Source organism: Ornithorhynchus anatinus, chromosome 16, assembly GCF_004115215.2.
Source record: "Ornithorhynchus anatinus isolate Pmale09 chromosome 16, mOrnAna1.pri.v4, whole genome shotgun sequence".
NCBI classification, from domain to species: domain Eukaryota; kingdom Metazoa; phylum Chordata; class Mammalia; order Monotremata; family Ornithorhynchidae; genus Ornithorhynchus; species Ornithorhynchus anatinus.
This window is the reverse complement of record NC_041743.1, coordinates 30507041-30532813: the sequence shown is the minus strand read 5'-3', so window position 1 is coordinate 30532813 and position 25773 is coordinate 30507041. Positions and strand designations below refer to the sequence as shown.

The 25773-nt window shown below is 50.3% G+C and overlaps 2 protein-coding genes and 1 long non-coding RNA gene across 3 annotated transcripts; 2 read left to right on the top strand and 1 right to left on the bottom strand.

The window, feature by feature from the left end:
- Positions 1 to 2317: 2317 nt before the first annotated feature.
- On the bottom strand, positions 2318 to 3709 carry LOC114817158 (basic salivary proline-rich protein 2-like). Its single transcript, XM_029080270.1, has 2 exons — positions 3609 to 3709; positions 2318 to 3305 (listed from the first exon to the last, which is right to left on the bottom strand). Exons 1-2 carry the CDS (start codon positions 3707 to 3709, stop codon positions 2318 to 2320), a joined length of 1089 nt encoding a protein of 362 aa, XP_028936103.1.
- ADRA2A (adrenoceptor alpha 2A) lies at positions 3615 to 5451 on the top strand. Its single transcript, XM_029080803.2, has one exon. The coding sequence runs from the start codon at positions 3949 to 3951 to the stop codon at positions 5383 to 5385; it is 1437 nt and encodes a 478-aa protein (XP_028936636.1). The 5' UTR covers positions 3615 to 3948; the 3' UTR covers positions 5386 to 5451.
- A 72-nt stretch (positions 5452 to 5523) lies between these two features.
- LOC120638881 lies at positions 5524 to 24372 on the top strand. The gene is made up of 4 exons (XR_005660905.1): positions 5524 to 7484; positions 18362 to 18412; positions 23148 to 23283; positions 24331 to 24372. It is a non-coding gene; the product is annotated as an uncharacterized LOC120638881 (long non-coding RNA).
- Positions 24373 to 25773: the final 1401 nt, after the last annotated feature.

Below are 25773 nucleotides of genomic sequence, written 5' to 3'. Positions count from 1 at the left end.
CTCTTTTTAACGACATCACCTTTTATTCCCAAACGTTCAGCGAGAAGGCAAATTGGCCAAACGTTCAGCGAGAAGGCAGATCTGACCAGTCAGACACACAGACTCACCAAATGGCCTCTGTCATCGCTGAGTTCCTAGGTCCTGTGATGCAGTGCTCAGTGAAGAAGGAGACATAGTGTCTGTTCAAAGGTAAATCCAATAAAGGGAAGGAGAAAGGGACAAGAGGGGAGGAGGGAAGGAAGGAAGGGAGATGAGGGTGGTGGAACCGAGGTGGGGAAGGATGAAGAGGAAGGAGATGCTCCTACCTCAGAATCCCTTTCTGTATCAACAGGCTTTTCTCTGGGCGGAGATTGGCTCTCCATGAGTTAACAAGAAACTAGCTGGTCGTCGGGGCCGTGACTAGAGGAAGAGGAGGAGAAGGGGGCAGTTCCTCGGGCCTGAGGTGGTTAACCTCTTAGCACCGAAGGGTCTGATGTACACATTCTCAGCTTTGCGAGGTCTGGATTCCCAGTTTGCTAGGTATGAACTAGTAGCGTGATTGTTTTTCTAACTTAATCAAGAGGAAAATGTCCTGGCCATCTCATGTGATGAGAGTGCCAATTCGATTACAGCTGTATTGTGCAGTGACACTAGCCGAGCGGCATTGAATCAGCCTCCAAATGATGGCATCTAAACCTCCTTGTGAGAATGCTAGGCCAATCCCAATGTTGCTAGAAATGTTGCTGGAACAGGAAAATACAGGTAAGGGTATTATTTTTGAGTTTTCTGGGTAAGGGTTAAAGAGCAGGATTCAGAGCGGCTATAGAGTCCCAGAATGGGAGGGGCCCAGGTGTGGGCAAGACTGCTTTTAGATGTTTTCAGAGACAGTGTCTAGGGGCCAAGCATTGTGTTGAGTGCTAGGGTAGATACGGCTGTAGACTGTGAGCTTGTTGTGGGCCGGGAATGTCACTGTTTACTGTTGTACTGTACTTTCCCGAGCGCTCAGTACAGTGGTCTGTACATACTAAGCCCGGTGTGGGCAGGGATTGTCTCTATTACCGAATTGTCCGTTCTAAGCGCTCAGTACAGTGCTCTGCACGCAGTAAGCGCTCAATAAATACGATTGGATGAGTGAATAATAAGATCGGGCACAGACCCTGCCCCACACGAAACTCACAAGTCTGAGGGAGGGAGAACAGGTATTTATTCCATCCTCACTTGACAGGTGAGGAATCTGTTGCCCAAGGTCCCACAGCAAGCAAGTGGTGTAGTTGGGATACATGCTCTCGAATCTTCCATTTTTAAGGATTTCCAGGTCAGGAGATGTCAGAACCTTTCCTAGTGACTTGTTCCTGTCCCATACAAAACTTTCCTGCCTCCACGTCGGCCCCTTTGGAACTCTTTGCCGCCTTCCATTTAAATCGATCTAGTTTATTCATCGGCAAAATGGAGCTATTACAAATCAAGAGCTTCTGTGGGTAATAATAATGTCGGTATCCGTTAAGCGCTTACTCTGTGCCAAGCACTGGGCTAGGTACAAGGTAATCAGGTTGTCCCACACAGGGCTTACAGTCTTCATCCCCATTTTACAGATGAGGTAACTGAGGCCCAGAGAAGTGAAGTGACTCGACCAAGGTCACTCAGTTGACAATTGGTGGAGCCGAGGGGCCTTTCGGTCCATTGCCGCCATCTTTCCGATGGGCTTACACACTTTCAGAGTGATTAGGAATAACCCCTCTTGGCCGGGCAGAAGTTAATAATGATAATTATTGTTATCATGGTATTTGTTAGGCGCTTACGATGCGCCAAGCACTGTTCTAAGCGCTGGGGCAGATATAAGGTAATCAGGTTGTCCCACAGGGGGCTCATGACAGATGAAGTTACTGAGGCCCAGAGAAGTTAAGTGACTTACCCAAAGTCACACAGCTGATAAGTGACGGAGGCGGGATTAATAATAATAATAATAATAATAATAATGTTGGTATTTGTTAAGCGCTTACGATGCGCCAAGCACTGTTCTAAGCGCTGGGGTAGATACAAGCTAATCAGGTTGTCCCACGTGAGGCTCGCAGTCTTCATCCCCATTTGACAGATGAGGTCACCGAGGCACCGGGAAGTGAAGTGACTTGCCCCCAGTCACCCAGCTGACAGGTGGCGGAGTCGGAATTAGAACCCATGGCCTCCGCCTCCTCAGACCGTGCTCTCAGCCCTGCGCCACGCCGCTTCTCTAACCCACCACCCAGATCTGACTCCCAAGCCCGGGCTCTTTCCCCTAAAGCCACGCTGCTTCCCTGGCAGGGCAACGCCAGGGACTTACGGGACTACTGCTCCTGGAGAATCAGTGACTGGGAGTGTGGGACACTCCGGGGCGGGTTCCTGCAAGCCGGTTCCGAGGAAATGGGGGCGAATGGGGGGGCGAGGCGGGGGGCGAGGCGGGGGGCGAGGCGGGGGGCGAGGCGGAGGGCGAGCGGGGGGCGAGCGGGGCCGGGCTCCGCTGCAATGCGCCCGCGCGGCCGGCAGGGGTCAGTGGAGGCTTGCGGAGCCTCGGGCAGGGGAAGGCAGCGGCCGGGCCGGGCCGGGGCCGGGGCCGAGCAGGGGAGCCTCGAAGAAAATTCGCCTTCTCCCTTCGTCGTGTCCCGATCTTCTCACCCGCCCGGGCCACGCCTTCCACTGTGGCTTCCCCCTTCCCTAGCCGCCGGTTGCGGGGCGGCCCCGCCCCCCTCCCCGCCGGTCCTCGCCGCTGCGCCCGGTGCCGCCGTCGCGGGCATCTCCCTCCCTCGCCCCCATCCCGGGGAATCCGGCGGCTCCGCCTGGGGCCTCTCCCCACCCGCCCACCCCCGTCCCGTTCGAGGCTCCGCCGGCGTCCGGCCGCTGGGAGCCGAGAGACGGGAGGGGAGGGGTCGGAGAGGGGCCAGGGTGTGTGTTGTGTGTGTAGAGGAGGGGGTGAGGTTCCCACGTGGGGGCTGACGCTGGCTGCCGGGCAACGCCGGCTCCATCCCGGGGCTATAAAACCAGTCCACGGTGAGGGGGGCTCCGACGGCTCCGGCGGAGATCCGAGCCGCCCTCCCTCCAGCCGGGCCCCGGCCCCCCGCCCGGACCGCCCCGCCGCCCGCAGGAGGGAAGACTCCTCGGGGACGTGGCCTGAGCAACTGGGTGGGGAAGAGGAGGACGAGGAGGGAAGGACGTGACCGTGCAGCGGCCAGCCGGAGCCGGGGGAAGGGGGCGAATCGACGCCCGGCCATCGGGCCGGTCCACACCCCGGCGGGCGGATAAGTTTGGAAAGCCCCTTGCCCTGCAGCGGGCCGGGCGGCCACCCGTCCCCGGCACTCACACAAACACACACACACACACACACACACACACACACACGCGTGTCGGCCCGACGAGAGGATTTTTCCCGAGCCCGGGGTGGGCGCAGCCTCCGATAAGGAGGCTGTCCGACTGACGAAGAGCCCCCGCCCCCGTCCCCCCCTTCTCCAGCCAGGGCGAAGCCCACTTGCTGTCGGAAGCCTCCGGCGCCGGAGGTAGACCAGCGATGGTTGTTTATTTTTCCTGCCTCTCCTCCTGAGAAATACGGATCGCTCCCCACCCCCTCCCCACCTCCCCCGGCCCCCCCTCCCGCCCCCCACCCGCGGGCCCCGCCTCTTGGAAATCCAACTTGGATCTGCCGGGGAGGGAGAGCCAGAGCCGGACTCTCGTCTCCCGGCCGTTGCGCTGCGACCGTTGCCATCTCCACGCCTCCGCCGCCGGGGGAAACTGAGGCCGCGGACCGCTGATCGGCTCCGGCCAGTCCTGCCGGCGGGCCTTCCCTCCCTCCCTCCCGGGGCGCTGGACGACAGAGCCCGGCGCTCTATGCGAGGGGCGAGGGGGCGAGTGGGGGAAGACCCTCCCCAGCCGGGACGGTCAGGAGGAGGAGGACGAGGAGGAGGAGGAGGAAGAAGAGACAGGTAAAGGCCGGGGCCCGGGTGGATGCTCCACCAGGACCAGCCGCTGGCGGAGGGGGGCATCACCCCCATGGGGGCCCTGCGGGCGGACGGGGGCAACTGGACCCCCAACGGGACGGCCCCGGGGGGCGCCCGGGCCACCCCCTACTCGCTGCAGGTGACCTTGACCCTGGTCAGCCTGGCGGGGCTGCTGATGCTGCTGACGGTCTTCGGCAACGTGCTGGTGATCATCGCCGTCTTCACCAGCCGGGCCCTCAAGGCCCCCCAGAACCTGTTCCTGGTGTCGCTGGCCTCGGCCGACATCCTGGTGGCCACGCTGGTCATCCCCTTCTCGCTGGCCAACGAGGTGATGGGCTACTGGTACTTCGGCAAGGCGTGGTGCGAGATCTACCTGGCGCTGGACGTGCTGTTCTGCACCTCGAGCATCGTGCACCTGTGCGCCATCAGCCTGGACCGCTACTGGTCCATCACGCAGGCCATCGAGTACAACCTCAAGCGGACGCCGCGGCGCATCAAGGGCATCATCCTCACCGTGTGGGTCATCTCGGCCGTCATCTCCTTCCCGCCGCTCATCTCCCTGGAGAAGAAGGGCGGCGGCGAGCAGGTGGAGCCGCTCTGCGAGATCAACGACCAGAAGTGGTACGTCGTGGCCTCCTGCATCGGCTCCTTCTTCGCCCCCTGCCTCATCATGATCCTCGTCTACGTGCGCATCTACCAGATCGCCAAGCGCCGCACGCGCGTGCCCGCCGCGCGCGCCCGCCCCCGCCGCCCCCGCCGGGACCGCGCCCGCCCCAACGGGCTCCCGCTCCCGCCGCCGCCGCCGCCGCCGCCGGCCAAGCTCAACGGCGCCGCGGAGGCGCGCGCGGCGGGGGCGCCCGCCGCGGGGGCGCGCGCCGGGGAGCCGGACGACAGCGCCCCCTGCCGCCCGGAGGCCAACGGCCCGGACCCCGACGACAGCTCGTCGTCCGAGCGGGCCGAGCGGCCCCCCGACGGTCCCGGCCCCGCTGCCCCCGCCGCCGCTGCCCCCGTCGCCGCCGCCGCCGCCGCCTCCTCCTCCTCCCCGCCGCCGCCCCGCCGGCCCTCCAAGCCCAAGACCGGCCGCGTCCAGCCCGGCCCCCCCCCCCCCCCCCCCCGCCGCCCCGACGACGACGACGACGACGACGACGGGCAGCGCGGGGCCAAGGGGTCGCGCTGGCGCGGGCGGCAGAACCGCGAGAAGCGCTTCACCTTCGTGCTGGCCGTCGTCATCGGCGTCTTCGTCGTCTGCTGGTTCCCCTTCTTCTTCACCTACACGCTGACCGCCCTGTGCTGCGCCGTCCCGCGGACCCTCTTCAAGTTCTTCTTCTGGTTCGGCTACTGCAACAGCTCCCTCAACCCCGTCATCTACACCATCTTCAACCACGACTTCCGCAGGGCCTTCAAGAAGATCCTCTGCCGGGTGGACGGGAAGCGGATGGTCTGAGGGGCGGACACCCCGTCGGGCCGGCCGGGCCTCCCACCCCCCCCCGGGGGCGGGCGGGGCTGGACGCCCCGGACCCCCGGCCGGACCGAGGGAGAGGGACCGGCCGGAGGGAGGGGAGGGAGGGGAGGGAGGGAGGGAGGGAGGGGAGCTGAGCGGCCTGGGTACCTGCGGCGGCCTTGCATCCCCTCCCCGCAACCCTCCCGCTCCCCCCACCCCGTCCCGGGAAGCGGAAAATGCCTTCGTTTTTAGAAGGCCGAAAGCGCCAACGCTCCCCAGGACCCGGGACCGACAGGACCCGGGACCGACCCGGTCGGGCTGGTCCTTCCCCCCTCCTCCTCCCTTGCCCCACCTCACCCCCGCCTTGGGCTCCCTAGTATTATCCCCCCTCCGGTGGGGGGGTCTGGGCCCAGGTCCCCGGGGCCCGGCCTGGTGCTCCTCATGCAGTATTTGTTTCATAAAGGTATTTTGCGCCATCACTGGAAGGAGGGGTGCGGGCCAAATCTGCCAGCGCCGATGGAGGCAGGCCCCGAAGGGCGGGCTTGGGCAGAGAGCTGTGCCCTGCTCCCCGTCCCCGTCCCCGTCCCCGTCCCCGTCCCCCTCCCCAGAAGGCCCAGAAAAAGGTCATGGTCCCGAGCGGCGTCAGGAGGGGAGTTGTAGCCTGGGCTATGGCACGCTTATTACAGCACAGAATTTGGCTCACCGCTCGCTTGTTTTGATCCCCTCCGGACTGTAAATACGCACTATTTTGGTAGCGAACATCGGGGGCAAATAGATCTTACTCCCTGATGGGTATCGAGTCTGCCATTTTAATGATTGCGGGACTTGACGTGCAAAAAGCCGCCACAACCACAGAAAAACTTCCTCTGTCCTTCAAAGTGACCGTTTTGCGATGCAGGTTTTTAAATCCTTCATGTCTCCACAGAATCCGGTAACTGTCCTTTTGATCTGGATATTTCCCGGGCGGGGGGGAAAAGGGGAAATCTCTGCACACTCCCCCCGCACTGTCGTGTCCGTCCCCGGTGCGATTGCCTTTTCCACGTGTAAATATGAAGATAATGAATCAGGGGAGGAGTAATTAATCCCGCAGACTACCGTGTTACTCCGGGTACCATTAGCCCGCGCCACACCATTCATCCTAAATTTCTCTCTTAAATATGGGACCTCCTTCTCCCAGTGCAACTGCCTGAAGGATATATAGTCAATCTCACTAACCCTTGTCATGGGCCCAGGGTATCTGGGATACTTTAAACCGCCGCTTTTAAAGACAGAGGTGTGGAAATTCTCTGGGAGAAGCTTCTTGATTCAATCTCTCCGGGGTAAAAAGAAGTTGAAAAGACAGACGAAATTGCCAATTGTACAGTGACTGACAACGGAGCTTTTCAGTATCAAAAGTCATTTTCTTTGCTTTCTTTGTTCAGACCGTATCGTTGATAAACTCAGAAGGTCAAACAGTGCAGTGTGGAGGTCTGAGACCCATGTTTACATCTGCGTTTCTGCGTCAATGTTTTCAATATTCAATTTTCGAGACCTGAAAGACCACTTTGTTTCACCCTAGTCGGCAGACACTGCTATTGACAATGGTTTTTTTTTAAATAAAAAAAGTTTACAGACCAAATGTGAAATAAACATCAATTAAGCATAGCTGTCCATTATACGTGTTTTCAAAAGTTTCGAACTTCAGGAAGAATTTTTGAAAAAAAAAAAGATGTGAGCTGTCGAACAATGGGTTAGTTGAGGACAGAGAGAAATGACAGTGTCTTGTCTGTTTCTCTGCCATAGTAAGTCCTTTCAGGTCCTGTTTTTTTAAAAAAAAGACTCAAGGTGATAGAGGATGATTTCCTCTTAGAAGGGGGAAGCATTGGATTCTGAGTTGTTAACTGAGAGCTCAGTTAAATGTACAGAAGAGATAGCGACATTGACTAATTTGAAAAATGCCATTCAGAACTTCTTTTCAGGGGCAAATGAAACCAGCAGATCTTCTTATTTCCAAGGGCTTCACGAGAAGGGCTGTGAAAATCCATTTGCCTAAAAACCTGCAAAAACTCGTACTCTAGCCTGATGGAGTTTGCTTTCCCCTGAGAGTGGTTCTGGAAATGGTGGTGAGGCTGGTACCATTTTTTTCATCTTTTTTGGGGGGGGGGGGGTGTGCGCACGTGTGTGTGTGTGGAGAAGGAAAAGGAGATCAAGGGAGGAGGAGAGCAGAGAGAAGGGAGGGGAGAGGTAAAATTCAGTCTCCTGCCCCCTGAGCCTAGTCAGGGAGACACTGCATATCAGGGGTGGAATGATTATCCTACCCTCTCCTCCCCCCCCCCCCCAGATGAGGGTGGAGCTCTAAAAGGGAGAATTAAAAAGAGATTTAGAAGAAAATAAGGTCAAACCAGAGACAGAAGAAGAATCACAGTGAGTGCTGTAAAAAGAGAATTAGGATTCTATGATAGGAGTGGAGGGCTGCTATTGGGCAGCTTGGCACAAATCATTTAAACAATTTGTACTCCATCAGCATCCTCAGTAGTATTTACAGAGAGCCTGTGAGCTGGCTGGCCTGGTTCTAGGTCTCAGGGAAAAGGGGTTAAGGACGGAATCTGTCTGAGCTCCTCCCTTGAAAGGTGCCGTATAAATGGTTGCCATCTCCATATAAGTTTCCTCTGTCTCCCTCAAACCCATCATCCTCTCTGGGAGGAAATGGCCCTGACCAGACGAGTCAGGCACACAACCCAAACAGAATAAATCTCTGGCCGAAGGCCAGCATATTTGGTGAACAGATCCTTCTGACACTGACACCGGGAGAGAGAAAAATAATACTCCGCATTGGCCCGGATTAACCTTTTTCAGTGCTATTGGGTTAAGTGAAATTTTGCACCTTTTCTTCCCTTGATAATTTAGTGGTAACACAGCCCTGGGGAAAGAGGAAGGGTTTATTCTAAATCGGAGGGGGCCTTGGTGGTTGCTCAAGAGACCTGTGACAGTGGGTTTCTTGGTTATTGGGTTTTCAGCGGCACATAAATCAGTAGCTGGGAAGGAGTGGGATGAACGGAAGCAGTAATTGGCAAGGAGCAAAGAGGACAGTTATTCGGGCAGTCAATCTTGTAATATCATCTTGGCACGGTCAGGATTTTGGTGAGGAGAGCTGGCCTGTCCTTCGTCCCTATGTCTAATTTTCTTTAAGGTTTGTTAGAATAATAAAATGACTGCGGAGAGTTTGGGTAGGCGGAAGCCCCTCCTGCTGACAGCAAATAGTGGCAAGTGAGAGTTTTGTTGTGCCTAGTGGCCCTGAGGGTTCAACATTGACTTAAGCCCGCTCTCCTCCCACTTTACCTCAGTTGGCACTCTTTGTTTCTCCTAAAAGTTTAGTTATGGATAGAGGCATTAATGGTTTGATATCAACTTGAGCCCACTCTCCTCCCACTTCACCCTCTGTTTCCCCTACGTTCACCTGTTCGCTGTGCTTCGTTCTCATCCCACTCTCAACCCTGGGCTGGCATCCTTCCTCCTGGCTGATACTCCCTCTTCAGATCCGTCAGATCGCGACTCTCCTCGTCTTCAAAGCCTTCCTGAAATTCCACCTCTGTGAGAATTAATTTTTCTTCTTCGTAGGTTATGCCCTTCAGCTGGAAGTTCACCTCAGCTCTTATATATTCACAGCCACTTGTAGCGCTTCTCGATACATCGATTTACGTATTCTCCCGTCTAAGCACTTGCTTATCCACGTAGCCAACTTTTTCAATCTTTTCATTATCATCACATGGTATTTACCGAGCGAGCACTGTACTGAGCACCTATAAATTTTGTCCCTCTCTCCTGCTAGACTGAAAGCTCCTCGGTGTCAGGGATCACGTTTCTACCTCTCCCGCACCCTCCTAAGCCCTTAATACGGTGCAACGCACGCAGCGGGTGCTCAATAGACATGAGTGACTGATTCGGTACAGGTGGACTTTATAGAGAAGCACAGTAAGCCTATGTTATCAGGGCAATGAGACGCCCCGGAGGAGATTAGCACAGGTGGCGGACCTTGGCTTTGGATGCTCCAGTTTGTGTACACTATGCTCTGCTCATGAAAAGCCCCCTGGGACAAGGCTGGGTTTTTGAACTTTGACTGGTGGGGCTCATTGTTCAGAAGAGGCAGGTCCCCAGTGGCCACTGCTCTCCAACTCTCTCCCAACTCACAAGGTGACCTCTGTTCTGTCAGTCTTGTACTGCTTTAGTGAGAGCAAAAGGGTTGACATCCAGAGAGCTGATATTTACTTTCTCCTTTCATTGTCCTACCTTCCTGGTGGCAATCAAAGGCTTCCGATTTCCTGTTACGTTGGCATTTGCCTGCTCCAGCTTGAGACTGTCTCCCCCTCCCGCCCCCCGCCAGTTCAGCTTCTGCCCCTTTTGAAGAATTTGTCGTGTTGGTATTGGCCTGCACCTTTCCTGTATGTCAACCCTTCTCCCCTCCTCTTCTACCCGATTCCGTCTGGGGTCCTGCGAGAACTGAATTGGATTTGGATTTACAAGTCGCAACCTTGTTTGTAGATAATGGATGTTTTTCCATGCAGCAGCAAAAACTGTGCAGAGGGAAAGCGTCCACATTTTCTTCCCTTTCCCACGTCTAAATCTCCCTCAGATGGAAGGTGGTGTTTAACTTGCTCTTCAGGAGTAAGCTCTCATGCCGATTCTAATCCTGGCTGTAAGTGACCTTGGTCAACTTAACTTCTCTGGGCCTCAGTTACCTCCTCTGTAAAATGGGGATTAAGACTGTGAGCCCTTTGTGGGACAAGAAGTGGGTCCAACTTGATTATCCTGTATCCACTTCAGCGCTCAGTAGGGTGTTTGGTGCAAAGTAAGCGCTTTAGAACTACCGTTGGGGAAAAAAAGGAAGGACGTGGTAAACACTCCCCCTACTCATTGCCGACATCTGTCTTAATCTACAGCCTCCTCTCTTGTCGTAAGTGTGCTGGATGATTTAGAGCCGTATGGATGGACTTTTCTGTGGAATCAAGGACAGCTAGTTTTTCAGAGCAAAAAGTCAACGCTGAGGAGCTCAGCTTGGATCCTAGGGTAAACTCCATCGTCTTGATCACTGTCCCTACAAAATGTTTAACAAGCTACCCCCTTGTCCCCTCTACCATTATAGTTCATCCAGTTGGATGGCATGCACGGGTGAGCGAGTGTGTGTGTGTGTGTGTGTGTATGTGCTTTTTGACCTGACTCACTGACCTGGTTAGGGCCTGAAGTGTCAAACTTAGCAGTGCTGGTAATTTGATGCTGTAACTGAAAATGCTGTTCTTGTTCTCAGATGTTATTTCCTTTTGGGAACTCTGCAGAAATCTTTTGCCTCCTTTCCAAGACAGCTTTCTTGAGTCCAGACACCGAGGAAGTGAACAATAAAGTGGCTTATTTAGCTGCTCACTTTCATTTCTGAAAGGCACTTGGAGGTGAGACTCAAGATTGTGATACCTGATCAAAAAGCAAGGGAGTTTAGTCAACTAAATTAAGGATAAATTGAAATCCAGCCCCCGATGCACAGGCCAAGTCTATGCTAGGAAACGATCCTGACAATTGAAGGCTGAAAATAAGGTTTGGGCTTAGTTGCCGCTCTTCAGATATATTACGTGTCGTGGTCCTTTGTACTCAAAGACACCACCGATGGTGAAATTCACTTTTGAGTGAATAAAAGGACCATCGTGGGACCCGGAGTCCCGGCCACATATTTGAATACCAAAAAGCTATCACTTGTTTTGTTTGTCATATATGATATTTGCAGCCTCCTTGCCTCCTTGTCTCTAATGTTCTTACTGAGCTCTTGCTCAAAAAGAACTGGTCCCTTCTTGAGGGCAGTGCACCTTGTTGGTCTCTCCTCCATCACTGATTCCTGATTTTCAGCGGGGTGAAGCACTGTCTGAGACTTTATTTCACAGTGTCCTTAAAACATCTCCTCCCTCCTTGTTCTCAGCTAACTCAGCGGTCTAGACATTACAAGTGTTTTATATAAACATTGGGACAATCGATACCAAGGGGGTATTTCAGTTTTCTCTCTAATTCGTTAGTGTAGACCCAGAGATCGGATTCATTTTTCAGCCAGTTTCTGCCTCAGCCAGCCAGTGGAGATAATGCTTTCTACCTCTGGGTGTTTATGAAGAATTTTGTAGGAACGGAACTTCTGCATTCCCCATTCCCATGCCAAAGTCCTTTGAGATGATTAATTTGCTGCAGCTCTGATCCTTAGACCATTGGGCTGAGGGGAGATGAGGGGTCAGACTTTCCCTATGCGAAATCAACATTTCCCAGGCTGTAGAAAATGGGGAATCAAGCCAGTTTCGCTGATCTGTCCTCAAGGTTTTACACCAAATACGTTAACACTGATTCAGAACCCCACAGAGGGTCCAGAAGTCAGGAATTTCATTTGGACATGAAAATGGAACTAAGGTTTGGGGTTGTAATAGGCTTTTCGGACATTTGGATCACTTTGGCTCTGAAGGTTAAAGATGATGGAAACAGTAGGAATCCGACAACTACCGACCTGTCACTCCCCGGGGCCATTCGTTGTTTTTGCTCCCTAAATCCCACCCCGATTCCGTGGGCAGCATGCAAACCTGTGGGTGTGCTTTCTGTTTTGCATAAATATTTGAATAAAAACCTGTATTGTTTCCCTGACTGAAAGTTATTAAAGCACAAAATGGCCTAGAAACGTAAACCTGACAGACTCCGCTAGGAGCAGGAATTCTGATGCCCCTGTAGAGTTCCGAGCTCTGAGGCTGGGGCAGGCACAGGGGTGAGGCACAACCTCTTTTTAGAACACGGGTTCTTGCCACTCGATCGCTTTGCATTCAAGAGAAAAGCAGTAGCTTTCACAGCACTTACTGGGCACTTTCTTTTCCTCCGTGTCTTGAGCCGGGTCTGCAGGTTTCCTTTTCATTCATTCGGTTATATTTATTGAGCACTTAATGTGTGCAGATCATTGTACTAAGCGCTTGGGAGAGTACACTATAACCATAAACTGACAGATTCCCTGCCCTCAAAGAGCTTACGGGCTACCTAGAGGACTGTTTCCTCCAAGGTCACAACCCCAAGGAAATACCCGGAGCCAGCTCCCAGGTGTGCAAGACTGTTAGAGTTGAGTCTACCCTCTCTGGCCACCCCCTCCCAAACCTTAGCAACCCATGCTGGCTAGGCAGTATGGGCCATGCTGTAGCGGGAGCCCCAGGGGAGGTGGACTTGTCAGGCTGGTGGGGAGGTGTGGGTGGGGCTCATGGAAGTGGGCTCCCGAAGCTGTGCTGGACCCTGTGGCTTTCTCTTTCAGGAGCTCCACCCCAACTCAGCGATCCAGCGAGTCTGACCCTTCGGAGACACCGTGGTGGTTGGGCCTGGGTCTGGGTGGCAGCCCTGGTTGGCCGGTGGCTCGAGGCAACCACTCCGCTGTCCCCCAGAGTCCCTCAGGTTCCTCCTGCCTATGTAGTACCCAAAGTTCTTTCCACTCACCAGCGAGTGGCTCTGGCTCCCAGCATCCTCACCCAGGCTCCTGGGAATAGGCTAGCTGGGTGGCGAGCTGATCGGAAAAAGAACATCCCTTTGGCAAAGCGACGTGGGAAGGAGTGAGGGCCAGTCCGCTGGGACTCTCCGGTGCTTGGAGCTAATCAGGGCTTGGCTTGAAGAACTGGTCCCTTCCGTTCTCGGGGTGGCTGGGTCCATTTACCCTTTCTTCCCCAAAGTCGGCCTGAAATGGTTCCCTTTGACGGCGTTTGTGTGTGCCTCTATGGGTTGTGTGTTTCTGTATGTTCATTTCCCTCCCTCTTCCACGTTTCTGACTTGGGAGCAAACAGCACTGAAACAGTAATCCCTGCCCTGGGCTGAGATGCCTTCATTTGTAAGCCGTGTCTGGTAGCACACGTGTGTGACATTCTGAGCCTCCATGCATTATTGAAGAGCTCCTTGAGAAACGCAGTGACAGGGGACCGGATCCAATTTTCTTTATGAATTAATAGAGCCAGAGCCACAAAAACCCTCCCCGCAGCGTGTTTACAGTGACTCCAGAAGGCTTTTTCGGGGTGATAATTGAACAGACTTTTTCAGAAATTCCGAACTGCTTAAGGAACCCCCTGACTGAAACTGGACTGGTCGGTACAGATACAAGGAAGAGTGGCAGACTGGCTCTTCTAAACTGGAGGCTTTCTTGAAAGGGCTGCCGAGTTTGGCCTGTTTCAGTATGCCCTTTCCTCCCAGGTGAATGCCTGTGACCCATTTGCCCTCTGCCTCTCATTGACCGGTTGAGTAAGGCCTTGGCTTTTGGGGCATGAGAAAAAGACTTCAATGCAATGTCCTACTGCCTCAGAGTCCTGGAGTGTTGTTAGGAGGCACAGAACAATTAAATCCCTTACTAAACCAGGAAGTCATTCCTAACACCCTGGCTTCTGTGACTGGAGGACATCCTCTCTAGGCTGGCATATTAGCCACTGACAGCTGGCTGGGTTGATAATTGGGTAATCTGAAGCAACGACACCCCTCATGTGCTGAGTTCCCCTCACTAGCCAACTTTCATTAAAGCTTCCCCAACTCCTGGGAAGAAAGAAATAAGGATAGGACTTGCACTAGGACCCAGAATCAATCAATCAATCGATCGTATTTACTGAGTGCTTACTGTGTGCAGAGCCCTGCACTGTGTGCTTGGAAGAGAACTATAGAAAAATATAACAGAGTTAGTAGACATGTTCCCTGCCCCCAACAAGCTTACAGTGAAGAGGGAGGGACAGACATTAATATGAAGAAATAAATCACGGATATGTACATAAGTGAATAAAGGGAGAAATCAGGGTGATGTAGAAGGGAAGAGGAGAAGAGGAAATGAGGGCTTAGTCAGGGGAGGCCATGGAAAAGTCCTTAGCTCTAGCAGCAGATGATCCTGCTGATCCTGGTTTCCAGCCCCATCAACAGACCCAGGGAAGAAAAATGAGGAAGGGAACCAAAACCTTCACGATAATACAAAGGATGCTAACAGCAAAAGTGCATTTGCTTATCTTTCTGACTCCCCTCAGAGGGGTGCCTGCTCATCTCAGTGACTTTGGGCTGGTCCCCAAGAAATAGCAGGAATAACTGGAAAAAGAAGAATCCAAATCATATCATTTCAAGGTCTCTTCAGGCAGCGAGCAGGTGTGCTGGGTACAAGCTGGGGAATTCCACCAGCAATCAATCCATCTTATTTATTGAGCACTTACAGTGTGTGGAACTTGGAAGTGCACAAGATAACCGAGTTGGGAGACACACTCCCTGCTCACTACAAGCTAACAGTCTAGAGCTTCTAGCAGGCAGGGAACAGGAGTGCTGTGAATGGAAGATAGTATAAATGGAAGTTTTCTTGTTCAAGACTATCCTGGAATATGTGAGTTCCTAATATTTCCCTTGAGGACAAGGGTCTTGTGCCTTCCGAGGAGTTGGATCAAGCGGGCGACTGGGTCAGTGCCCTTTTTAACTGGCCCAGGCTAACACGTTTGTGATGCAAGTGACCTTTCTGGTCAAGCTCCTTAAAGAAGCAGCATGGTCTAATGAATAGAACACAGGCCTGGGAGTCAGAAGAACCTGGGTTCTAATCCCGGCTCTGCCACTTGTCTGCTGGGTGATCTTGGACAAGTCATTTCACCTCTCTGTGCCTGGGAAATGGGGATTAAGACTGTGAGCCAGATGTGAGACATGGACTGTGTCCAACCTGATTACCTTGCATCTACCCCAGCGCTTAGTACAGTTCCTGGCACAGAGTGAGCCCTTAAAAAATACCATTAAAATAAACAAAATAACAACCCCCCTGCCTCTAAGCACAGCATCGCCCAAACTTATTGTTTAGTTTGTCAATTTTCCAAACTCTTCAGGGAAAGGGGTTCCCCAACCTCTCTGGGGATCACATTACAGAATTTAATATCTTTATTTTTAGGGTATTTTAAAATTTTGTTTGACCACAATCCCTCCTGCTGCAATTGAGAAGCAGCATGCCCTAGAGGAAAGAGCATGGGCCTGGGAGTCAGAGGATCTGGGTTCTACTGCCGCTTCCACCATTTGTCTGCTGTCTGACTTTGTCCAAGTTGCTTAACCGCACTGTGCCTCAGTTTCCTCATCTGTAAAATGAGATTAAGATACCTATCCCCTTCTTTACAAAAGACAGCAGCTCTCCCCACATTCAAAGTCCCACATTTAACCCCCCCTCTTCCAACAAGTTTTCAGCATTTCATTTCCCATAACCCTGAGCCATGTCATCCCTTCACTTGACTCTAACATTAATTTTCCTTCCCTTTGGAAGTCATGTATATGTGTGTGTGTGCGTGTATATATACACATATACATACATATGTATATGTGCATATATACACATATGCATGTGTGTGTGTATATATATATATACACATATATATGTATTATTTATTTTGACCAGTTGAATTATAAATAGCAATAAATGCTATTACCAATGACTATAGTATCTACTTTGCATTTCAACAGTATATTAAGTGTGGGGTTAAATATAAAATAGTCAGCTTGAACACAGTCTCTGTCCCATGTAGGGCTCATAGTATAAGTAAGAGGGGGAAGAGGCATTGAATTCCCAGAGTTACCCAAAGTCACACAACTGGCAAGTGGCAGAACTGGAACTTGGAGGAGGTAGCTATCCAGCAAGCTTTTGAAAATGACAAGTGCTGTGGCCTCATGTGGATTTGAAGTGGGAGGGAGTTCCAGACAGGATGAATAACATGAGGGAGGTAATGGAAGAGGGAAAGTTGAAAATGAAGTACATTAGAAGGTCATCTTGGGAAGAGCAAGGAGTGCGATTTGGGGAGGAGAGGGATAAGAGAGCTGATACGTGAGATGGGGAATGTTGGGGAAGATCTTTGAAGACAATGGTAAGAAGTTCTTGCTTGTAGAGGGTAATGGGTAGCCATTGGGGATGTTTGCAAAGGGGAGGAAAGGATGGCAAGTCATATTTGACGACTATAACCTGGGTATCAGCTTGTTCATATAGGCTGAAGTATGTAGAGGCTGAAAGCTGGGAGACCAATGAAGAGGCTGATCCAGAGTGTTGCAATGTGCATCTCTTAATGTTAACCTGATGCTGCTTGTTCACGTAGCAAGCACAGTGAGCTTTTTGTAAATAGGTTCACCTACCCTTGGCAAATCGAGCTTGGTGTGGATCGAAAGGTATTTGAGTTTCTCAGTCTCTTTTCCTGGTTCAGTTGGAAGCTGACATCTTTTCCCTAACCCTGCAGCTTGGGTATCTGCATCCAAATGTGTAATTCCTTGGATGCATCAATTCTGACTTGAGTTGAATACTCATTTTGGGTCCAACGGTTGCCCATGTCTTGCGCTTGCTTCCTCACTTTCACCTGGGGAACCCCGAAATGTCAGTATTGTTGGGACTGGCTTTTCCTTTGCGGAAAAATGTATATTTTGATTATGACTTTGCCCAGTTTATTCCTGCTCGCTTGAGTCGCGAAGTCCTAAGAAAAGTGGCTCTTTGGGGATTATGTTTAAAGCTAAAATATAAACTAGAACCACCGCTCCACCCAGATTAATTGTGAAAACTCTCCTCTCTGCCCTAAATCCAGAGTAACCTCTCCCATTGGCTCCAAATACAAGTAGGTCATCAGGCAGACAACTGAAAATGAATCTTATTATTTCACCAGATCTGACCATGACAGGAATTTCCTTGGGAAGATGCCACACATTTTATTAGTTGCTCTTTTCTTCTTTAATTAACTTTCCCTCAAAAAGAATTGAAATAAATTCAGTTTGTGACCAACTTGGTTCAAATAAAAGCCCCCCTGGCTTTGGAGGAGAATCAGAGTAACTCCAGAACTAGTAATATTACTTTACTTGGTTGTAGTTGGTCAGGGGAAGATGGGTAAGTACTCCTTGAAGTGAGCAATTTTAGGGTGATGCTACCGATTTAAAAGAATATGCTCAACGTAGTAATCAAGTATTTAATCTACAGTCACTGAGGAATCTGCTCTCTCTTCCTCACTCCCTCAGCTTTATGAGAGTCAGAGGCTGAGGGGGATTGTCTGATTATATTGTTTCTACCCCAGAGCTTAGCACATAGGAAGTTGTTGATAAATGGCATCGCTATTAGTATTATTATGCTTATTAGGATGCCTGTATACCTGAGTGGTAAGGACCATATAAATGAGTGCATAAATGCTAGACTTGACTGAAGGGGTGATTTCTCAGAGTGTTGAGAAATCAATTGGGAAAAACTCGTTGGAATTTTAGGAGAGATTTGATTGTAGGGAGGGGGGGAGTTTTAGGCCAGAAGAGCAGCCGGACCGAGGGGATGGAGGCGGGAGAGTTGAGGGTAAGGAATGGTTTTATAAGGTTGGGATTGCATCACATCGTGTTGGCAAGTTTGGGCCCTCGTAACACCCTGGCCCTGGATTTGAACCAGACCCAAGCTCCTCGCCAGTCTCACTTCCATGAGCTTCTCTGGTTAAAGGGAGAAAAGATTGTTGACCAGGTCTGGGGATGGCATGAAGGAAAAGAGAGAGGATGGCCTCTTCAACACTTTAGCCGCGACCATGACTTCAGTGCCAGACTTTTCCCAAGCCCTGATGACCGCTCCTGTCGCCACTAACCCCCGGGGCCTCTATTCGCTGTGGTCTAATTAGAGAAGAAAATACAGAAACCACCTCTGCTTCCAGGCTGTTGAGTTCCTTTTATAGTCAGATTTCAGGACATCAGCCCTCATTTGGATGAGTTTATTTGTACAAGTCGAATGCTCCAAAGATTAAAAATGACGTTGGGGGGAAATTATTTGCTAAGAATAAATGTTAATTTTGAAACACACTCCCTGCACCCTAATTTCCTGCTCCCAGCTTCGTATGTTGATCTGCTCAGTGAGATCTTGGAAGTTGGCAGGACAGAGTTTTATGTGCTTGGAGATGAGAGAAGGGGATTAGCTGGGTTCTTATTTTAACGGGTAGGTGCCGCGCGATGACTCTCACCACTCAACTCTTTGTTTTGTAAGGAGCTGACGGGGGGGATAAGGACAAAAGCTCACAAGATTTCACATGAGAAGGTACACTTTCCACTTCCTCTTTATCCTATTTATTTGTTTTTAACTCTCTTCCCTCTCCAGTGTCAGGTTGAATTGAACTGAGAGGGAGTGGAGTTGGCCTGCTGTGGGCCAGGACTGGTATCTCCTCCATGGGGCTGATTCTCAAGGCCGTGCCAGCTAAAGGCAACCAGAGCGATGCTTCTGAGGGTGGGGTAGGGAACGGGCTCTGGGAGGGTCTCTGGAATTTAACGCAAAGGGTCTGCAAGAACCATCTTATCTCCTCGACCCCATCAGCCTGCATTTGTTGAACTCCTGCTCTCTATTTCAGTCCAGCAAACCTGATAATAATAATAACTGTGGTATTTGTGAAGTGCTCACTATATTCATTCATTCATTCAATTCATTCAATAGTATTTATTGAGCGCTTACTATGTGCAGAGCACTCTACTAAGCGCTTGGAATGAACAAGTCGGCAACAGATAGAGACAGTCCCTGCTCTTTGACAGGCTTACAGTCTAATCACTATATGCTAAACACTGTACTAAGCACTGGGGTTAGGTAGAAGATAATCAGGTCCCACATGGGGTTCATAGTCTAAGTAGAAAAGAGGATAGGTATTGAATCCCCATTTTGCAGATAGGGGAACTGCAGAGAGAAGTCAAGTGACTTGACCAAGGTCACACGGCAGGCATGTGGCAGAGCTGGGATTTGAACCCTGATCTTCTGACTCCCAGGTCCGTGATCTTTCCTCTAGGACAAACTGGTATATGCTCTCCCCTCCTTTGCCCCCAAGAAAGGCACCCCTCCACCCGTGCTCAGCCAACTTGTTCCTTCCATCTTTAAAGCTCAAGTGAAAACTTGATGGCTCCGAGAAGCCTGCTCGGTTTCTCCAGCAACCACTTGGAATTTACTTTTATCTCCATAGCCTGAAATGTTTATATGTTTCTGTGTTCTGATGTATCTGTTACATGTTTATATGCTCATGTCTCTTGAATTGAGAACGAGCACGGGCATGGGAATCAGAAGACCTGGGTTCTAATCCCTGTTCCACCACTCATCTGCTGTGTGACCTTTGGCAAGTCATCTTACTTCTCTGTGTCTCAGTTACCTCATCTTTAAAATGGGGATTAAGACGGTGAGCCCCACGAGGGATATGAATTGTGTCCAATCTGATTAGCTTGTATCTATTCTATTGCTTAGTACAGTGCCTGGCACATAGTAAGTGCTTAACAAATACCATTAAAAAAAGATCTGTTTATCTGTGTTTATCTTGCCTCCCCCATAGGCTATCAGCTCCTCGGGGGTCAGTGAGGCAGCTTGTTCTTCCTTTGCAATTCCCCTGGCACCTAGTCATGGAGTTCTCCCACCAGGACCTACGGGATTAGCTCAGGACAGGGACTTCCAGACTCATCCAGAGGAACTGATGATCATGCTAGAGACTTGCTCAGTGCCACTCACACTCCCTCTCATCCCTGCCAGTGGTGTTCCCCCTGGATGTAGAGTGCATTGAGTGAGCAGGTGGGCAGGGGAGTAGCATATTAAACTCACGTGTGGTCATTGCCCACAGTAGTTAGTTATGACAGAACACGGTGAGAACTCAGGTGTAGTGGATAAAGCATGGGTCTGGGAGTCAGAAGGTCATGGATTCTAATCCCAGCTCTGCCACTTGTCTGCTGTGTGACCTCGGGCAAGTCACTTCATTTTTCTGGGCCTCAGTTACCTCATCTGGAAAATGGGGATTAAGACCGCGAGCCCCACATGGGACAACCTGACTTCCTTGTATTTACCCTGGTGCTTAGAACAGTGCTTGGCACATAGTAAGTGCTTAACAAATACCGTAGTTATCATTATGTTCATTATTTTGATTTGCAGAGCACTGACCAACAGCAGAGCTTACAGCAACCAGTCCAGTGGGGCTACCCAGTGTTGGCTGATATAGCTTGCCATCTCCCAACTTGCAAGCAGGATACAACATAAACACCCTGGGAGGAGTTAGTGCTGGCGATCTGCTTGTTAGCTAAGTCTCCCCCCAAATCTGACCCACTCCCTTGTTATATTGTACTCTCCCAAGCGCTTAGTACAGTGCTTTGCACAGAGTAAGTGCTCAAGGACTACGATTGAATGAATCAATGGAGAGCTGCAACAGCCAGAAATTGGGGCTCTGCCATGAGGGGTGAAGCTTTCTCACTGAAGCACCATGTAGGGTGGTACCACTGAGTACATGCTCAGGAGGAATCTTGAAAATCGATGGCTCAAAGGAGTGTTGAAAACCCACATCAGGTCCTGAGGTGGCTACCTTGGCTACCACCTGCTGGGCTGTGATGCTGAAGCACAGCATTAGTGCTATCTGGTGGCCCCTTTGATGATAAATTGCTTTTTATGGTATTTGTTAAGGTTTTACTATGCATATGGCACTGTCCTAAGTGCTAGAGTAGATACAAGATAATCGGGTTGGACACAGTCCCAGTCCCACATAGGGCTCACAGTCTTAATTCCCATTTTACAGATGAGGCAACTGAGACAAAGAGAAGTGAAGTAAGTTGCCCAAAGTCACAAAGCAGACAAGTGGAGGTATTGATGTCTGACTACTTGCTTTGTTTTGTTGTCTGTCTCCCCCTTTTAGACCGTGAGCCCGTTATTGGGCAAGGATTGTGTCTGTCTGTTGCCGAATTGTACATTCCAAGAGCTTAGTACAGTGCTCTGCGTAGAGTAAGTGCTCAATAAATACGACTGAATGAATGAATGAATGAATGAAAGTGGAAGAGCCAGGGTTAGAGCCCAGGTTGTTCTGAATCCCAGGCCTGTGCTCTATCCACTGGGCAATGCTACTTCTTTCTTCTCTCATGCACAGATTTTTGCATGTGCTTCACAGTGTGCTTCACTCCCACTCCTGCCTCTGAGTCCCCTTTGACTGTGAGTCCCGGTGTGGGTCAGGGATTGTGTCTGATCTGATTGCATTGTATCTACCCACAATGCTTAGCAGGGTCTTTGGCACGTAATACGCACTTAACAAAAACCACAATTGTTATTATTTGAATTGCACTTTGTGTTTCAGCAGGAACAAGACTGGCAGGGGCAAGAGAGTGCACGTGATGCTGTACAAACCACAAGAACTTTTATAATTAATTTCTTTGTGCAGGTTCTCGACCCTTGAATGTCCTGCCATTACCTCAAACTTAACATGTCTAAAACTGAACTCCTTATCTTCCCACCCAAACCCTGTCCTCCCCCTGACTTTCCCATCACCATCACAGCACCTCCGTCCTTTCTGTCTCATAAGCTTTAAACCTTGGCGTTGTCCTTGAATCCTCTCTCTCATTCTACACACATTTTCAATCTATCACTAAATCCTGTCGGTTCATCCTTCACAACATCGCTAAAATCCACCCTTTTCTCTCCATCCAAACTGCTACCATGTTAATCCAAGCACTTATCCTATCCCATCTTGATTACTGTATCAGCCTCCTTGTTGACCTCTCTGCTTCCTGCCTCTTTCCAATCCAGTCCATATTTCACTCAGCTACCCGGTTCACTTTTCTACAGAAACTTTCTGGCCATGTTTCCCTACACCTCAAGAACCTTCAGTGGTTGCCCACCACCCCCACATCAAACAGGAGCTCATTACCGTCAGCTTTAAGGCACTTAATCACCTTGCCCCCCTTACCTCACTTTGCTACTTTTCTATTACGGCCCAGTCTGCACGCTTCTCTCCTCTAAAGCCAACTTACTCACTGCACCTTGATCTCATCTGTCTCACTGCCAACCTCTCACCCACATCCCATCTCTGGCCTGGAATGCCCTCCCTTTACATACCTGACAGTCACTCTCCCTACCTTCAAAGCCTTATTGAAAGCACATTTTCTCCAAGAGGCCTTCCCTGACTAAACTCTCATTTCCTCTCTTACCACTTCCTTCTTCACCTTGACTTGTTCCTTTTACTCACCCCCCGCCCCACCTCCCCCAGCCCCACAGCACTTACGTAAATAGCTGTCATTTTTTAATTTGTATTAATGTGTGTCTCCCTCTCTAGACTATAAGCTAGTTGTGGACCGGGAATGTGTCTGTTACATGGTTGTGTTGTACTCTCCAAAGCACTTAGTACAATGCTCTGCACACAGTAAGCGCTCAATAAATATGATTGACTGGCTGCAGTTCTCATGCCTGGTCCCGAGCTCATCAGTTTTTTAAAGGAGTGAAGATGGAGTGAATATCCTTTCCTGGATTCAGTTCCTTGGGGGGAATGAGGCAGCCCTCAAGTCAAACAAATTTGAAATTAATGATAGAAGCTCTGGGTAAGGGTGTGTGTCATCTTTTGAGGTGAGTTGGGCCTCAGGGAAATGGGAAAACTAAGAGGTTTCCTTCAGTAAATCAGTATCAACCCAGTAAACAGGCAGGGGCTAAGGAGTTCCAGAAGGACAGCAGAGTTACTCTAAAGGTGATAATAATGGTGGTATTTAAGTGCTTACTATGTGTCAAGTGCTATGCTAAGCATCTGGGTAGTGACAAGATAAATCAGGTCAGACGTAATCCCTGAGGAGATTCAGAATTAGGAAAGTGCACAATGGTAAATGTGTCATAGCCAACTCCTGGTCATTTCAAGCCATTGCTTTTGCACTTGGCCATTACTTCTAACTTCTCCTTCTCCAACTCTGCCTGTCGGTCTAGCTCCATATGCGGCTGAGGTAAGTGGGAACTGGGTGATCTGGGAAAGGTAGGTGGGACTGACCTTGCTCATTCTCCTGTTTTGCGGCTGCAGGGATTCAGATAGAGATTCAATCGGTAAGCGGAACTGCAGGACCCTAGAGGCCGGGGTGATGCCTGAAGAAGATGTCCAAAGAACCAGTTATGTCCTTGAGGACGGGCTGTGACAGGCACAAAGGCATCAGAGCAAGGTAGATATAAAACAACTGAGAGAATAGCTAATTCTCTATAAAAAAGGGGATGTTTATACAATTAGTGGGAGGAGAAAGGACAAAGGCACAACTGGAGTAGCAAGAGTCAGCAAATTTGCCAGTATGTGAATGAATGAGGTGAAATGAATGAATAAGTAGAGTACATAAATCAATACTACTCTCCTAGGGCAGAACTCTTTCCAATAGGCTAAGACACGAGGGTAGGCCATACTTCTGATATTTATCAAGTGATACAAGCATTATTGTAAGCACTAGGGTAGATACAAAATAATCAAATCAGTTGGAATTCTAAGGAGTAGGGAGGGCAGGTGTCTTATTTCCCTTTTACAGATGAGGAAATTTGGCTCTAGGGAGCTTAACTGACTTGCCCAAAGTCACCCAGCAAGTCCTGTCTCCTGACACTCAGCCCTGTGTCTTTCCACTGGGCCTTGCTGCCAACTTAACCTTGTTTTATGCTGTCGGTCTACTGGAAAGAGCACTGTTTGGGGATCAAGAGACCCCGGGTTAAATCCTGGTTCAGCCTGTAACTGGCTAATGTGGATAAAGACCACATATGCACTTTACAATATGTTGTACCCCTCCCCGATTACTTGCTCATTGCCCTCTATGCCCCAAGCAGAAACATGACAGGTTGGTAGACTTGTAGACTACAAACAATTTCTTCATATTAATGTCTATCTCTCCGACTAGACTATAAGCACACTCTGGGCAGGAAAAGTGTCTGCCAAATCTGTTGTACTCTCCCAAGTGCTCAGTACAATTCTCTGCCCACAGTAAGTGTTCAATAAATAGCATCGATTGATTGATGGATTGACCTGCGCAACCACTAGAACTATAACCAATTCCTTCATGCAGGGTCTCATTCATTCATTAATTCATTCATTCATTCATTCATTCATAGTTATTGAGCACTTACTGTGTGCAGAGTACTACACTAAGTGCTTGGAAAGTACAGTTAGGCAACAGATAGAGACAGTCCCTACCCAACAATGGGCTTGATCCAGACTCATTTGTTGTTTCTGACAGGAGACTCCATCATCATTACTGTTGTCATCCATCATCACCATCATCATCGTCATCATCATCATCAACATCATCATCTTTTGGGGAAATCAAGCCCAGAGAGGTTAAGTGACTTGTTTACAGAGCTATTCAGAGGTGTTTCCTGGACTAGAACCCAGCTCTCCTGATTCATAGAGCCAAACTCTTCCCACAGACCACACCGCCCCCCCTCTTGCTCTCTCTCTCTCCTCCCTTCCTCTTTTTCCTCCCTTCCCGTTTTACCAGGACAAGACTGGTTTCTGTGAGTCCAGCCCCCTGACTCTTAGAGGCTAGGGTGACGGACGAGGAGCCGGAGCCAGAAGGAGGCTGGATTCCATCCGTCTGAGCCTGAAACATTTCAATCTGTGAAGGCAGCTCGTTCCAGCATCCCCGAGACAGACAGCTGGGGGAATTGGATGCAGCAGCGTGAAATGTATGTGCTCTCCTTCTTTCATGGATAGGAGTTGAAATCAGTTGGGGAAAAATAATGAGCCCCCTTCCTGGGGGAGGAGAGGAGAGGGAACAGTATGTTTGAGTCTCTGAAGGGGTGCTGGCCCAGAGTTAGCTGGAGGGGGAAATGAAATCTAGAACCCCATTTGAGTTTCTGCCTTGGGGCAGGGCAGTGAGCACCTTCTCTTAGCCTTACCTAACTGTGCCCTTCTTTCCTCTCCTCCCATTCCCTTCTGCGTTGCCCTGACTGGCTCCCTTTTTTCATCCCCCCCTCAGCCCCACAGCACTTAGGTACATATCTGTAATTTATTATCTTATTGTCTGTCTCCTCCTCTAGACTGTAAACTCCTTGTCAGCAGGGAGTGTGTCTGTTCATTGTTGTATTGTACTCTCCTAAGCACTTAGTACAGTGCTCTGCACACAGTAAATGCCCAATAAATGCAGTTGACCGACTGACCGACTCTCGGTGACTCTGCTGTCAGCTGGATTGACAGCTCTGACTCTGCAGTCTCCACAACAGATTTGAGAGCGGTGGCAGGAACTGCCCAGGTGGATTTACCTGCCTCTGAAGAGGGCACAAACTGCCTAAAATAGAGAATAAGAGGGAGGTTGCTTTGCCCCTTGCAGTTCCTAAGGGGGTGGGACAGCACCTGTGGAAGTATGGGTGAGAGAACAGGATATAATAAAAGTACTTTTGATTTCTCGAGCAGTCTATTTCCAAGGTGCCTTCATCTTAATCCTCATAAATGCTAGAGGCATACATAGGCTGTAAGATCGCTCTGGGTGAGGAATGAGTTGGCTAATTCTGTTGTAATCTCCCAAGCACTTAGTACAGTGCTCTGCAAATAGAAAGCTCTCAATAAATAATAATAATAATGTTGATATTTGTTAAGCGCTTACTATGTGCAGAGCACTGTTCTAAGCGCTGGGGTAGACACGGGGGAATCGGGTTGTCCCACGTGGGGCTCACAGTCTTCA

Bases quoted from the DNA above. Each gene is read 5' to 3' on its own strand.
- ADRA2A (XM_029080803.2), top strand. From the start codon at position 3,949: ATGCTCCACCAGGACCAGCCGCTGGCGGAGGGGGGCATCACCCCCATG.
- LOC114817158 (XM_029080270.1), bottom strand. From the start codon at position 3,709: ATGGCAACGGTCGCAGCGCAACGGCCGGGAGACGAGAGTCCGGCTCTG. The intron at 3,306-3,608 runs GTGGGGGGCGGG...TGTTTGTGTGAG, and splicing joins CCAAGAGGCGGGGCCCGCGG to TGCCGGGGACGGGTGGCCGC.